Genomic DNA, 14,136 nt, shown 5'->3' on the forward strand with positions numbered 1-14,136 from the left:
GGAGGCAACACTGGTCACACCCTTGTCTCTGGGCCTTTCGTGACCATGCATGGGTAAAGCTGACCCTGCATATATATGAACAAAGATTTTGCACAGCTCAGAATTTTCTGTTGTTTTTAATATACTGAGGGCAAGAACTGCTGCATTATCCCATGCCTTTGCAAATATAATGAGCATCATATGTGATTAGTAATCCTCGCTGAACATGTTTACGTAGGTAGAGATCATTTCACTGATTTTCCCAAATGATGTAAACATTCAGTGATTACCCCTCCAGATAATTTCTGTGCCAAGACCAAGGAGTGGGTGAACAGCAGATGATGCAGATGCAGCGCAGGCCAGGGCACAGGGAGGGGAGGCTTCACGTGAGCTGCGGCAACTTCTCTGCTCCCTGGCCTTCACAGGGAACACGGCTGCCTCCTCCGCTCTGCCGTGAAGATCACTGCCAACCTCAGCTGCTGCCTCCAGACTACAGAGCTTTTAAAGAGAAATGACTAATTATCTTCATAATCAATTTGTCAGCACCATTAAGGCCTGTGAGGGTGCTGGCACAGTTACAGAATTGGAAAGAGAAATATGAATACTGGAAGACAAGTGTCCAGTGTTAAATAAGGGTGCTTTCTTCTAGTAAAATGTTTTGAGATGTTTTCTCTGGTTACTTAGGGGCTAGGTTTGCTCTGGTTTTGCATGCTCTTGGCATATATTGTTAAGAAAATAAAGAGATGCCCAGTTGTCCAAATAGAGTACAGCTATCCTGATATGAAACCTTAGAAGCATTTGTCCAGTAGTCCATGTCTGAATGGCCCTAGCACAAGAATCCGATGTTCTGAGCATTGCCAGCATGGCACATCATTGGGAAATAGTCGTAGGGCTTGCTCCAGCCTCCAGGTGTGTAACTAGGCCTTCAGGAGGAAAAAAGAGGTGTTTGAAGGGCTGCCCCTTCTACTGAGAAGCTTTTGAAAAGCTTGGGAAAAAAGTCCAAATGAAGTATCTGTGTAAGACCTTTGGCAAAACACGTGTTATGTTTCTCATAAGAAGCCATATAAATCACATCAGTGTGAGCACCTTGCTGCCAGTTACACATTTAGTCATCTTAAAGCAAAGAAATAGCAGAGCTACGTGACTCACAAAGACTCTGACACTGAGCAAAACTGTCTTCTCTGCATTTTGAGAAGGCTTTCAGAAGGACTTGCTAGCTAAGGAGTGAGATTTATAGGCAGAAGCTGTATCTTTATAACACCAAACAGGCGAGCTTTCAGGCACTCGGGAAAGGCAAAGGCATTGAGGGACCAAAACCAGCCACGGACTGGACTTCACAGGGAAGCTTTCTTTATTGCTTGTCCTTGCTTTACCTGCTCTGAGAACAAGAAGCATTTTGTTCCCATGGCTCTTGCTTTAGCACCTTTCACAAGGATTAAAATCTCACACGTTTAAAAAAAGATATGGCAGTCACAGGTTTTCAGCTCGCGCACTGGATGGAACTGACAGATGTGTAAAGAAAAGGTTTAGCTAATGAAATGGATATAATGGGCCCTTGTCGGGGAAGGCGGTGCTACCTAATAACCTCGAAATGTTAGACATGAGAAATGCTCACCCAGATGTGGTAAATAGTGTCTGCCCTTGCCCAGCGCAAGCACAGGGAGCTTGAACAGTTAGCTGTGCAGTGTAAATAGTTTTGCTTTGAATCTTTCTGGGCTCTCTGTATACGTTTAGCTAGATTAAAGCGTTGCTCTGATTAGAGCCTCTTGGCATCCCCGTGATGGAGGTTGTGGCATCTGGTCTTACAAAATAAAGAAGGTTTCTCTGGTAATGCAAAAGAACCAGGAAAAATTCTGGCTGCTGATTTCTTAGATTTAAAGTTGGAGGTTGAGATACACCCTTAGTTACATACGTTTGTCTACTGAAATGCGAATATTTTCTGAGTGAGCGAGCACACGGCCAGCTCTAGCCAGCTGAGATCAGAGCTGAGCCCCTACCTGGAGACAGGTGCCACCTCAGAGATTCTCTGAAGAGCTCCTGGCCTGGCAAATGTAAATCAATTTACAGATCTGTGTGCAGAGTGAATGCCTGGAGAGCTGGAAAACCCAGCCAAAAAATGTCCCCATTCCCGCCTCTGGGCTACAAGAATAATTTTTAGCCAGTACCATTTTTGTCACTCCCCTACACAGTTAGCTTGATGCAGCTATCAAGGAGGTGAACATAGGTGCAAGAGCAGAAAGGGGTGGTCAAGTAACATCAGAAAAATGTGCGGCCTCTGTCACAGCAGTGTGTGTTGCCTGAGGATCTCACGTGCTGTGACATACCAAAGCCCAAAAGTCAACCTGTGACGTTTTTCTTTCCTGACAACAGCAGGTCAGGAAATAATGCAATATCCTCCCATACTAAGCACTTTCTACTCTATTATTCTCTCTTGTATATTGCCACCTTGAAACTATTACATAAAATGAAAACATTTTAACTTCTTTTAAAAACTCCTTGCAAGTTTTATTTGTATAATTTAAAAGATTAATATTAACCACAGTCTAACAGTTACAGATGAACCGTTCCACCAGGGCGTACTGCAAAACCACATGTCCCTGTGAGCGGGGTCTTGCTATTGATTACAGGCACAGCTAAAAGCAGAGCGTGCAATATCACAGATAAGCAGATTTCTCCCTAGTTGCTGCATGCTGGAAGTGACCGAAGAGGACTTGTAACTCATAAGATGAGAAGTGTGTGATGCTCAACAAATTTGTCTTAAATAAGACTGTTTCTGATGGAGGGTGAGTTATTGAAACACGGAGTTAAAATTCGTAAAACTGTGTTCTACCATAGTCTAATATTTTACGAGTTAATTTATCGGGTTTAATATATTTTTGAATGATAATGGCTTTGAGTGGGAGCCCCAGCAAAACCATCGCAGACACTTGTGACAGCACTGTGCAATACAGTCATCCAGAAATACACTGTTAGGAGAGCTGCCCAGGGTACGAGTAGGATTACCTGAGTTTCTTTCATTAACACAAACAGCAGTCTTTTTAAAGTGTTCTTTTAACTGTTTTTACCATCGGGAAGTAGAAACAAAAACAAATAGCAAGGTGGAACGGGTACATAGCTCTGTGGGCGTGACCATCTGAAGCTTAATCACCTTACTTACCTCCTCTAAACCTCACCAAAGTCACTCCTATAAAGCAGGTGCTACTAGGACAGAGCTACCAACTGAGGTAAAGATTACGCTGGAATTACTGGTGTAATCTGGTGTTCCTGCTTTTAAGAACACCGTTAGTGCCTGGACTCGATGCAGTTGTGCATGTGACTTTTAGAATAGACGGAGCCTTGTGCCAGCTTTAACGAGAAAAGTTAGAGGACAGCAAGAGAGAAGGGAGTCGAAAGCCAAGTGGCAATAACAGGTGATTATAGCTTCTAAAGTTCTGCAATTTAAGTTTCTACATTTCTGCAGGTACACAATAAAGTATTTACACAAAGACCTATGAAGCAAACGAGATAGAGTTTTTGTGGTATTTGTAAAATTAGCTGGCAGTATAAAAATTTTCAGTGCTAGGTTTTCATGTTGAACGTAGCAGTTTTCAGCCCATGGTTTCCTGTTCTGCATGCATGGCCTCTCATTAACCAAAATGAGTCACGATGCTTTCCTGCGGCACTCACTGCAACCGAGATATTTGCGTTCAAGAAACTGGAGAAGTGAAGTGAACTCAGCTTTCAAAGCTCTCTGGGTTGGAAAGCCACACCTTGCCAAAACCCACATAGTTGGCTTCATCAGTCCCGATAGGTGGGGATTTCTCGCTGGGTTTCCAAGATCAGCCTTATCACCTTGTGTTGTGTGCAAGGGTTCCTGGAAAATTCTGGGACAGAGAGGAGCTTGCCAGCAAGTTCATTAAATCAATCAAATTTATTAAGCTGTCCCTGGCATGCCTTTCCAAAATGCTTACAGTTTGTTAAGTGGCAAAGGTCTGTGTTTTGATGTGTGTTACTTCTTTGCTTTTACTCATCAAAGACACCTGTGCAGTTAATCTTTGGTACATGTTGCTCTCTGTCTGAGTCACGTTATGCTCTCTGAAAGCAAAGTATGAAAAATAAAAATTCTGAATCAATGGAGCATGGATGGCATTGTCCCTGGTGTGTTTATCTGAAGGAAACCACATCAGTAGCAAATTTATGACTGCTTAAGTTTTGCAGCTGTCTTCGATTATTTTTACTGTCCCCTCTCAACTAAATAAAGCTGGAGAAAGCAGAGCAGTACAGATTAAGTATATCTGACATTTTGACATCCAGTGGCTACTTATAGTGAAGCATTTCATAAAATCGGCCTTGATCAGCTGCCGTGCATTTAAAATACACAGTCCCATTCACAAAGTGTCTGTCAGAGATGGGACGTAGAATAGTTTTACATAACATTTCTGTAATAAATTAGCTCTGCTGTCATGAACCGAAATTAAAACTTACCGATAACACTTTTTTATGTTCCCAGATTTTGTCACTACACATAATAATATGGATGACAGAGATTCTCTAAGACCTGGCCAAAACCAAGGAGACAGAAAATCTTTTTATAAGGATATCCTAAAATAACAACCAAAGAGTGTTGCCTAAGTTCTCTTCAGCTCTACAGTAATAAATTCTTTTAATATTTTAATGCTGAAAATAATCTTGCTTTGCCCCTACAACCTACTTTTAATTCCATTTGTACACTTGCCATTTGCATAAAAACTAAAATGATGGTCTCACTGATCAGAAAAACCTTGCAATGTGTTAAACCTCATAGACTTTTAAGGTGATAAATAGGAAATGGCAATGAGTTTAGAACATCAGGAGTTTAAGACTGGCTGACTGGCAAGACAGGTTGGGTTTATTCCCGTTCAGGGCTTATTCAGCCTTTGGTGTGTACTTGAGGTGAATACTTTCATCCATTAATGAGAGAGCAATTAAAGATGGTTGGGATTTTGTCCTTGTCTAACAGTTCTACTATGTGAGAGGCAATGAGGTGTTGGAAGACTCTGCTCACTGTAATACTGGGCAGTTATCTGCAGTGTTTTTAGAAGAGGGATATGCAGCGGTACGCAGCCTTTTAATGAGGAAGAAGATGTAGGAAGCAAGCTTTAACTGCATGGAAGTGGGAGGAAGATCAGAGTCGTTACTAGGCATCATGACTGCATTATTTTTCCCTAGGTACTTGATTTGGCAAGACACTAAAAAACTGTAATTTTAAGCACATGAATTTCCCGGTGGTTTCTTGAAACCACTTTCTTATTTCTTGAGTTGGAAAAAAGGTACTTTCTTCTTCTGTAGTTTTTACCGTGAATTCTGATTTTCTCTGCCCCTTTTTACCTTTGTTCCTGAAATGCAAGTGGCAATTACAAACAGAGAACATCCAGTGTCAACTGCTTGGCATCACTGATATCACATAGGCATATATACAGCTAATTTTCCCAAGACTACCTCGGATGGCAGCAAAAATATCTGGTATCTTTGAAAGATCTCTGAATTGTTCTCTTTCTGAGCCACACGCACCACAAAAACCACAGGAAGTTGTCTCGGTGGTGGCTGTGGTTCTGCAGTTTCCTTCTTCCCCATCTTCAAGTGATCAAAACATTTCTTAAAAAGTTAAATCAACATAAAATAGAGAATAGACTTCCTGTTCTTGCAGTGTGACAGACACACATGCCATAAAACAGAAATAAGAATTCACACATCTGATTGTCCTTCTGTGGCCTTTGAACCAATTCGGGGCTTGAAGAACACCGATCACATAGTGCTTTTATTTTGAGGTTTCCTACCAGGAAAATATTATCGTACTTCTTTTAGATATCTTTCAGTGGCAGTTATTTGAAAGATATGTAAAGTACCGCTCTTCTGCTGTTGAGTTTTCAGACAGTTTTCTCTCTGAAGACACGGATGTCTGTTTAGGTCCTGTTTTCAGGACCTAAAAGGGCAGTCACAGGAATATGATTTAAAGTTCTGATCCTCTGTCTGTCTTCTCTAACAGATGGGACTCGGTATATATCCGTATCTGACAGAATGTACTCTCTCTATATTGGGCATGTATATTCATAAACACTGATATGTGTGTATATATATGTATCGCTACGTACTGACACAAATGTATATATGGATAGGTATTTGCTGTTCTTAGTTTTTTTCAGGGGATTCATGAATATATTAGAACCCCAACATTCTTCAAAATACTTAAATTTCTCATTTCAGAGGTGAATTTTGTAATACTTTATTAAGAACTTTTAAAGGAAGGTAAATAGGAGAATCATTTGAGGTTTATTTTATTTCATATATTCAGGCTATTTGACTGACATTTGTCCAACGTGTGATTTGGCGTTTTCAGTACTGTGATGGTAGCTTTGCCTATGAGTAATTGGTTAATGAAGAGATGAAAAAGTTCTCCAGAAGAAGAATTTGAAATGGCAGCAGTGTGTTCCTGAACAAGAAAACACTTTGAAATAGTTTGTATCTCTTTGGCCAGCACCAAGGGTGTACATTTTACTAAAGCTAAGAAAGACGGTGCTTCTAGCTCCTGGGGCTGATATCAGCAGTGGAGGCAGAATCTCACACATCTATTCAAAGGAAGGAGAAGGCAGGAGGGGAGAGAGGGAGGGTAGGAAATGAAGGAAGAAAGAAAAGGAAAACAGAGACTGAGGGAAAAGAAGGAAGGAAGAAAAGAAATTCCATGAGTCTCTGTGGGCCAGAGGAGTTGTGTCCTTTCTCAGGCTGGCAAGAGGTCATCTGTGATCATCTTGAATCCGCTGCAAGGTGTTTTGAGCCCCTAGCTAGCAGCCCTTCCTTGTCTAACAGTCTGCGTCCTTGTCAAATCCAGTGTGTGGATCTGTGGCCTTTTGTCAACCAGTGTTCCGTAAGATGATACAAAAATTGCACCTCCCTTTTTGGTGGAGCCTTCATTGCTTTGTATTTTTTCCTTCGTCTTTTTCTGTCTCCCCAGTCTTCCTCCCAGAACTCGCAGAAGTATTTTCTTTCCTGTGGCCCCTCTTATTTCAGCATCCACCTCCACCTCCCTGTGTTTGCACTCCCTGTGGTCCTCTCTCATTCCCTGGCCTCACACCTCCTCGGTTTCAGGTCTTTGATCTGTGCTTTCCTCTTGCCCAGACGGCAGCATTGCCCCCGTCCATGCTCAAGATGGAAGGGAGGGATTAGGAGCCTGCTCATTCTCAGGTCACTCTCCCCTCATGCCCTCGATGAGTTTCTTTTCGTGTCTTGACACCTTGAAATCTTCCCCCTCCTTCCTGTTGTGATCTCAGCCTTTTCCTTCCTGCCTTCTCTGACAATTACGCATGTGATGTGGTAATAAAAAATGTCACATTCCTCCTTCAGTGTGTGTAGATAGATTTAAGAAAAATCTGAGGCTTAGTTACTTCTCGCAATGACCAAAATAATAATAATAAAAGGGCAATGGAGTTTTTGTGTCAGGGTCAGCTGAGGAGCTTTGGCAGAAGGCAGTGCTACAGCAGAGGAGAATTCCTCTGGGGACTGGTGTGTCCGGAGCGATGTGTGACCGCTGGGCTCTGGGGACAAGGCAGGGTGCTGGGGCACTGCAGGAGCATTCGGGTGCCACAGGGCCGGGATGGTGCTACCCAAACTGGTGTGCACTGGAGCACTGAGGCCACGCTGGCGTGTGCTTGGGCACGGTCCTGGCTCCCCGGGAGAGGGAAGGCCACGGTGGCCTTTGCTGCTCGGTGCCACGTCCTCCTTGCCGCAGCTGAGGAGGTGGCCTTCCTTCCCCCTCGGTTTCGGGCTGCTGCCTTGGGAATAAGCTTCAGCTATTTCCTGGAATAGGAATTTGTTTATTTTCAAAGGAGAACAAACATAAAACTCATACAGAAGCCTCGGGTAGGGCGTTCCTTTGCGAAGCAGTGATTCGGATCACCACATTGTTGCCTCCTTAGGAACTCGGCTGCGCACGAAGGCAGCGTGGGGGGAGCCCTGCAGCAGCAAAAGGGCAGATCCCGAGGCCCTGACACCGGGCTCCACAGCCACCAGTGTCCCGCAGCGGCCGGGGGGCGTGCGGTGCTGCAGCTCGGGGGGGTTTCTCCTCACGCACTGCCCGGCACCGCGCCTGCTGCGGCTCCTGCTCCTGCTGCCGGGCCGGGCTGAGGGGCCGGGGCCCCGGGGACACCGCGGGGACACCCCGGGCACCCTCAGCCGAGCCCAAGCAGCCGGGCGCTTTGCTCAAACTTGAGGCTCCTTCCTCCTCCTCCTCCTCCTCCTCCTCCTCCTCCTCCTCCTGCTGCTCCTGCTGCTCCTCCCGCTGCTGCCCCTTTCCCCGCCCCTTCCCTCGCCGCCCGCCTCTCCCCTCCTCTTCCTCCTCCTCCTCCTCCCTGTTCCCGGCCGTGGGATGTTTATCCGGGCAGCCGTGTGAGGCGGCGGCGAGTTTCTCTCCCCCGCTCCGGGCACTGGCGGGCGCAGCACTCGGCTCCGGGGGGGGAGAGAAGGACACAAAATGTCCGCCAGGGCCGCGGCCGCTTCCACCAAGGTGAGGGGCTGCGCCGGGGGGCTCCAGCCCGAGAGGGGCCCGGGCCGGGCCGGGGGCGGCGGGGAGCGGCCGCGGAGCGCTCGGGGCCGGGCGGGCGAGGCCGTGCCCCTGCCCTTTTGTCTGGGGCCGCCACGAGGGGGGGAGCGGGGAGGACCGGGCCGGGCACCGCCGGTGAGGGGAGGCGAAGGGCGGCTCTCCGCGGCCAGCCGGGCTGCCGAAGGCGCAGGTGCAGGCTGCGGGTGTGCGCCCTGCCCTGCCCTGCCCTGCCTGCACCGCCCCCGGGACGCCCAACAGGTCGGGCGCCCTGGCCGTGGGACGGGAGGGTTGCTCGGGGCCCGGCTGGGGTTGATCGTGGAGCTGGTTCCCGGCGAGCACACCGGCTGCAGAGCGCTGCCTGGGCTCTCCCTGCGTGCTGGCGGGCAGGTATCGGCGCTTAGAGAAGCGATTCGCTTCATATAATGCTTCAAACTGGTGATATCGCATAGCTACGGAGAAAGCATACTACTTTTTACCCCGTTTAAATGCGTCTTTATTAATAACAAACACAAAAATGAAGATGTGCCGCTCCCTACCAGAATAATCCTTTAGCGTTGGAACCCTACCACACGAGGCATTGCGAGGAGTCGCGTCGGCCTGGAGCTTGCAGGTGGTTGTCCTGTGTGAGATGGGGGAGCTGGGGTCCCACCTGTGGGACAAAACATCCTCCGGAAATCTGGCTGCCTGCTGAGCTCCGGGAGAAGGGCACGCGTGCCTGTGCTGCCTTACAAAAGAAAAAAAGTATTACCTATTTTCATTTTAGTCTTATACTGGTGTAAAATTGGAAGTTGCGTCTTCCCAGAGCAGCTGCCCGAAACTTCTTCCAGGTCTTCGTCATGTTAAATTGGCCCTGTGAGCATGTGTGCATGTATACAATAACAGCCCAAGTAATGATGCTGAAAGATATGTTAATTTAAGAATGCTGCAAAACACAGCCTCCCTCTGGTTTAACTCTACACTAGTGTATTTTCAGACTTGATAAAAATCATGTCTTTGAAGTACCATTTCTTTCAGAAAAACATCAAGTTTGTAAGTTCTCAGTTTTTGACTTAAGCTCATACAATTGGTAATAACTTTCTGTTGAAGTTATTTCCCTTCTTTTTCATCTTAATTTGTCAAACGACACTTTCCAAGACTCTCATACATACGGTTTACATTAATTTCCTTGCCATAATGCCAGTAGATGGGCAATGTACTTTCTTCTTCAGCTATTAATTCCTGGCTGCTCTTTGTATGGTTTTAATAAGGGTAGATAAGGGGGCAGGGGTGGATTATAAATATTTCAGAAATACTAGAGTATTGCAGGACTTCGGTGTTCAAGTTTCAGGTCTTGTTTCCTTCACACACCTCTTCAGACGTGGTGTCCAGTTTCTCATTTTGGTGGGTGTAGCGCATTAAAACCAAGCATGTGGGTGTTTATCTCGTAGTAGGAGTTTTACTTAACATACTTGTTAGCTTCTGAGGCGTTGTGTCTGTGTCTGTCTTGGCACACTTGACCAGAAGAGAACTCAAACAGTTTTTTTATTAGCTTAGTAATTCCTCATTTGTACATGCGGGTATCTTGGCTGGTATTACTGTGTTATGCCCTATTATTAACAGTGTTTCTGCTGCCTTCTGCTCCCTCTGTTTTGGTTACTTGACTTTTTCCCAGCTATGCCCTAAAAGAATGTGTTTTTATTAAGGTTTTAAATATTTGCTGGAGCTGTTGGTAGTATACAATAGAAAATGGTGAGCAAAAGGAAATCTTGCTCGCAGTCTAATCTAGCGGTGGCTGTGACTGCAAAATGTAGGGGGCCTAATCTGCTCTGATGCCTTTTTTGAACAATACTAATGGATGCCGTGGGGACGGCTGTGTCAGGGCATTAGTAACGAGATGGAAAGCTTTCCACCTTTAAGCTGAGGGTTCGAACACTGTCTGTGCTGTTGTTTAAAAAGGAGGAAAAATGTTTCTTAGTAGTAAATATGGGGAAAGGGCTTCTTGAGTCATTGACCTCTTTTAACGCTGAACCTCGGTTTGACTTCATTTTAGTTCTTAAATATTCTTTCACAGAGAATGTTTCCCATTCTTTCACTTCAGTCTGTTAATTCTTGGATTTTGTTTGCCCTAGATGTATCTCCAGCTAGCTGTTACCTACTGCTTTGGTGAGAAGTTGGTTGCATTAACAGCCCAAGGCTCGCAGACTGCAAGGACTCTGGTTCCTCTGCTGTAGGGAATCACCCAAGATTCCTGGAAATGTGGCTCAGTGTTCTACCCCAAATCCTGACTGGAGATTGCAGTGATTCTTTCCTTTGTGGAGAATTATGGGCAGGCTTTTAAAGTGTGACTTAATGAAGTGCTGCTACCTATGAAGTAGCTAGGTTTTGGAACAGTATTTTGTTTTTTCCCATTTGAGTTTGTATGAACACTTGAATGTTAGATCAGTACTTGGGAGTTGAGTGAGATTCAGTGTAACAATAAAGAAAGAAATTCAGAAAATCCAAATCCATGTGGAGAACTAACACCAAGTAGTAGAAATAAGCTGAGTTGTTTAATCATGGGGGCTTATCTTCTACTTTAAGAAAACTCCTGCAAATTAACTGCATTTAGTTGTGATACTGTTTCTTTAAGTTGTATTTGGACCTGAGAAAATATTTCCTGAAAATAGTATGTAAAAAAAAAAAAAAAAAGATTTTTCAGGTAATACATTACATTAACTGATGCAGTATATAAAGACTATAGGCAACTTCAGCTATCAAATGGAGCTGAGGTGTTTTTTTCAGTGTGATGTTTGTCCTGATGAGAGAAGAGCTGCAAACTCCATGCTCTGTACGTCGTTATGAAGTATGTTTTGGAATTGGCTTCTAGTCCAACATGCAGGACGCTGATTAATGTAAACAGAGATTGAAATCTGACTGTGCCTGGGAGCTGGTTTTACTTTTTATAGGGTGGAAAATCAGTAAACCCTTATCAGTGACCAGCTAACTAATCTTTGTTTCAAGGAAAACATCTGGCCAGTGGGTTGTACTTCATAGGTACTTGAGGGCACACACTGTACTGCTACTCACATACTATGGGAATGGGTTTGGGGCATACCTCTGGAAAAAAAAAAGGCTCAAAACAGGGCACTTTGCTTTGTATTGGTGCTAGGAGTTGTGAGTGGCCTTTAGGGCTGAGTATGTCCACGTGGATACTAAAACATAACCATCATGGTTGAACCTTTTTGATATGAGGACTCATTGAAATGCGTGATAAGAAGTCCTTAGCTCAGGTATTCAACTGAAAACAGAATTATAATTAATGGTGAGCTATTCTAGCTTTGATCTGTGCTAAATACTTTGTTCTTATTATTTGAAAGACAATATGTAAGTAGCAAATATTTCAGTTAAAAGCACTCATCCAAAAGAGTTTCTTCCAAAGTGGGTGATGTTGAGACCAAGGGCCCAAGTGTTTTGTGCATTTTGCTACAGGCCGTGCCAACAAGCTTGCTGGATGGAATAGGATCCTCTCTTTGGTTTTGTTCCCCCATCCCGTAGATCTAAGAGGCAAAGTGATGTCTGGCAGAGGAAGGAAAGCTGGTTATGGTTCGTGTGAGGGTTGCAAAGCCATACATGTCTCCATGTGAAATTAGTCTCAGCGTTTGGTTTGTTAACAATTTCTAAATGTTTGAGTTAATGGGTAGGATTTGAATTCAAAGCTTGTTTTTAAGTTTATAGGATGCTAGAAGTTATGTAATCTGTACAGCAAACTACCCTCTGGTTAAGAAAGACATCAGTCATTTATATCCCTTGAATTTTTCCTGGTCGTAGTATAAATGCAGCAAAAATTCATATCGAACTGTGTTCAATGTTTTCTCAGGCAAATAATGTTACTAATGACTTCTTCAGTGAACGTACCAATTAACAAACAGCCACAGGGAAGCCTCAAAATGAATCCCATGCTTCTGTGCTGTGTATGTATGATGAGTCCAAAAAGTCTTGAAATGAAAACATTATCTTCTCCTATAATTACTCTATTTTAGGGGCAGATTTTTCAAATACGCACTTCAAATTCAAAACTATGAGGGGTGTTTTTGTTACGAGGAGCTGTGTTGTACTCAAGGAAGGGCCTGAGCAAGCAGAGGAGAACATGCATTTGAATGCTGGAAGGTCTGGTGTGGGTCCTGCAGATCCTGCAGAGCAGCAAGCGCTGCCGGGCTCACAAGGGTGCTGACTTGTCCTGGGACACTGAAGTCTGCCTCTCTTGTCCATGGATTTTCCTGCTGTGGTGGATCTAGGTAAATCCTAAGCCACAGGCCCTGTGGTCTGGTGGAGCTCTGTAGCTGGATGGGCTGATGCAGGGGTGGAAACTGCCCCAGTGTGCCCAGGACCGGGTGCTTTCCTCACATCTGCTCTCCCTGGCTCAGCAGCATCCTCTGTAAGTCTTCAGAGCTGTTTCTGACCCTTGCACGTGGAGACTTACATAGGTTACGTGTATTTAGGAATATTAAATACTTTGTGGGTGCTAAAAATCTAAATCTTGACTTTGCATTAAAAAAAAAAAGTATTGATATTCTCAAGGGTATTTAGTAATCTCTAACAGGATTCTTGTTTCCTAATCCGTTGTAAACAGATGTTCTAGCCTTTTGTGGTGGAGGAGGATAGCCTAAATTCAATAACATGATAGCAGTAGGGAGCACTGATAGACGGAGAAGTTCCTGTAATTGAGCAAACTGTTGAGTTACCCATTCTGGCCTGGATAACTCGCCGTGGGGTTTTGTTATGGCTATTTTCATGCAGCCGAGGAAGCAATACCAGAACTGGGTGCTGTCCCTCCCACCCGCACATACACCAAGCACCGACCTGCTAAAAATAGCCAGCAGGCAGAAGTAGGCAGCTTCTTTGATTTGCAGTCCCGAGCCTTTTTCCAGTAAGCACTGCAGGGAAGAACAATCTCCTGTCTTCCTCCCCACTGCCTTTTACATTAAGGGCTTCCTTAGAAAATATTTTCTTCCACCCCTCCTAAACCAGTCAGTAATTAGTTTTCAGCGCACGATCCCGTGGGATTGCACAGCCTGTTTCTTGCTGGGTTTGAATGGGGTCCAGTAACCGTGCCTTCCCCTCCGCCCCACTGGGTCAGCAGTCGCTTAACAAATAGCTCTATTTCTTTACTTGCACTGAGTAGAAATTGTTCTGTGCCGCTGTGGAGAGGATATGATTGTCCAAATTGCATTTAAAAACACGTCAGGATTTAGATTAATTTTCCATGTGAATATTTCATAATGGGATCATCATACTCGCACTGGGAGATAGTGGCACACAGTGGGAACTAGTACGAAATTACTCTATTTTAAATTAATATTTGATTTGTTCTTTCAGCAGGCTTTCTTTATGGACTATCTATAGAACAGGACATGCAGTAGATGAGCTCCCTGTGGCAAAATTCAAGTAAATTGCCAGTGTTTATCGGATACGTATTTGTGCAGAAATTGAAGTTAACTGCAAGTAGCAACCTTAAGAAACGATTAGTACAACAGCATCATTGCAGATGAGATTGCGTACACTCTTCAGGTGTACAGAAGAGACTTCAGTTTAATGTATGAGTTGGTTATGCACCGGTAGGATAGTTGGTGTATAAGCTCACATACGTC

General features: G+C 44.5%; 1 protein-coding gene across 11 annotated transcripts in view; it reads left to right on the forward strand.

The window, feature by feature from the left end:
• The window catches only part of TJP1 (tight junction protein 1), a 159,914-nt gene that overhangs the window by 73,622 nt on the left and 72,156 nt on the right, over positions 1-14,136 (forward strand). For 3 of the 11 annotated variants that reach the window (XM_038184903.2, XM_072043628.1, XM_072043629.1), the window contains exon 1: positions 8,309-8,494. The exons of 5 other annotated variants lie outside the window; for them this stretch is intronic. In XM_038184903.2, coding sequence (XP_038040831.2) covers positions 8,462-8,494 — 33 coding nt within the window. In that variant the 5' untranslated portion in view covers positions 8,309-8,461. Of the gene's footprint in view, positions 1-8,308; positions 8,495-14,136 lie in introns of those variants that run through there. 3 more of the 11 variants (XM_072043631.1, XM_072043632.1, XM_072043634.1) reach the window with 1 other exon arrangement.

Source organism: Anas platyrhynchos, chromosome 11, assembly GCF_047663525.1.
Source record: "Anas platyrhynchos isolate ZD024472 breed Pekin duck chromosome 11, IASCAAS_PekinDuck_T2T, whole genome shotgun sequence".
Classification (NCBI taxonomy): Eukaryota; Metazoa; Chordata; class Aves; order Anseriformes; family Anatidae; genus Anas; species Anas platyrhynchos.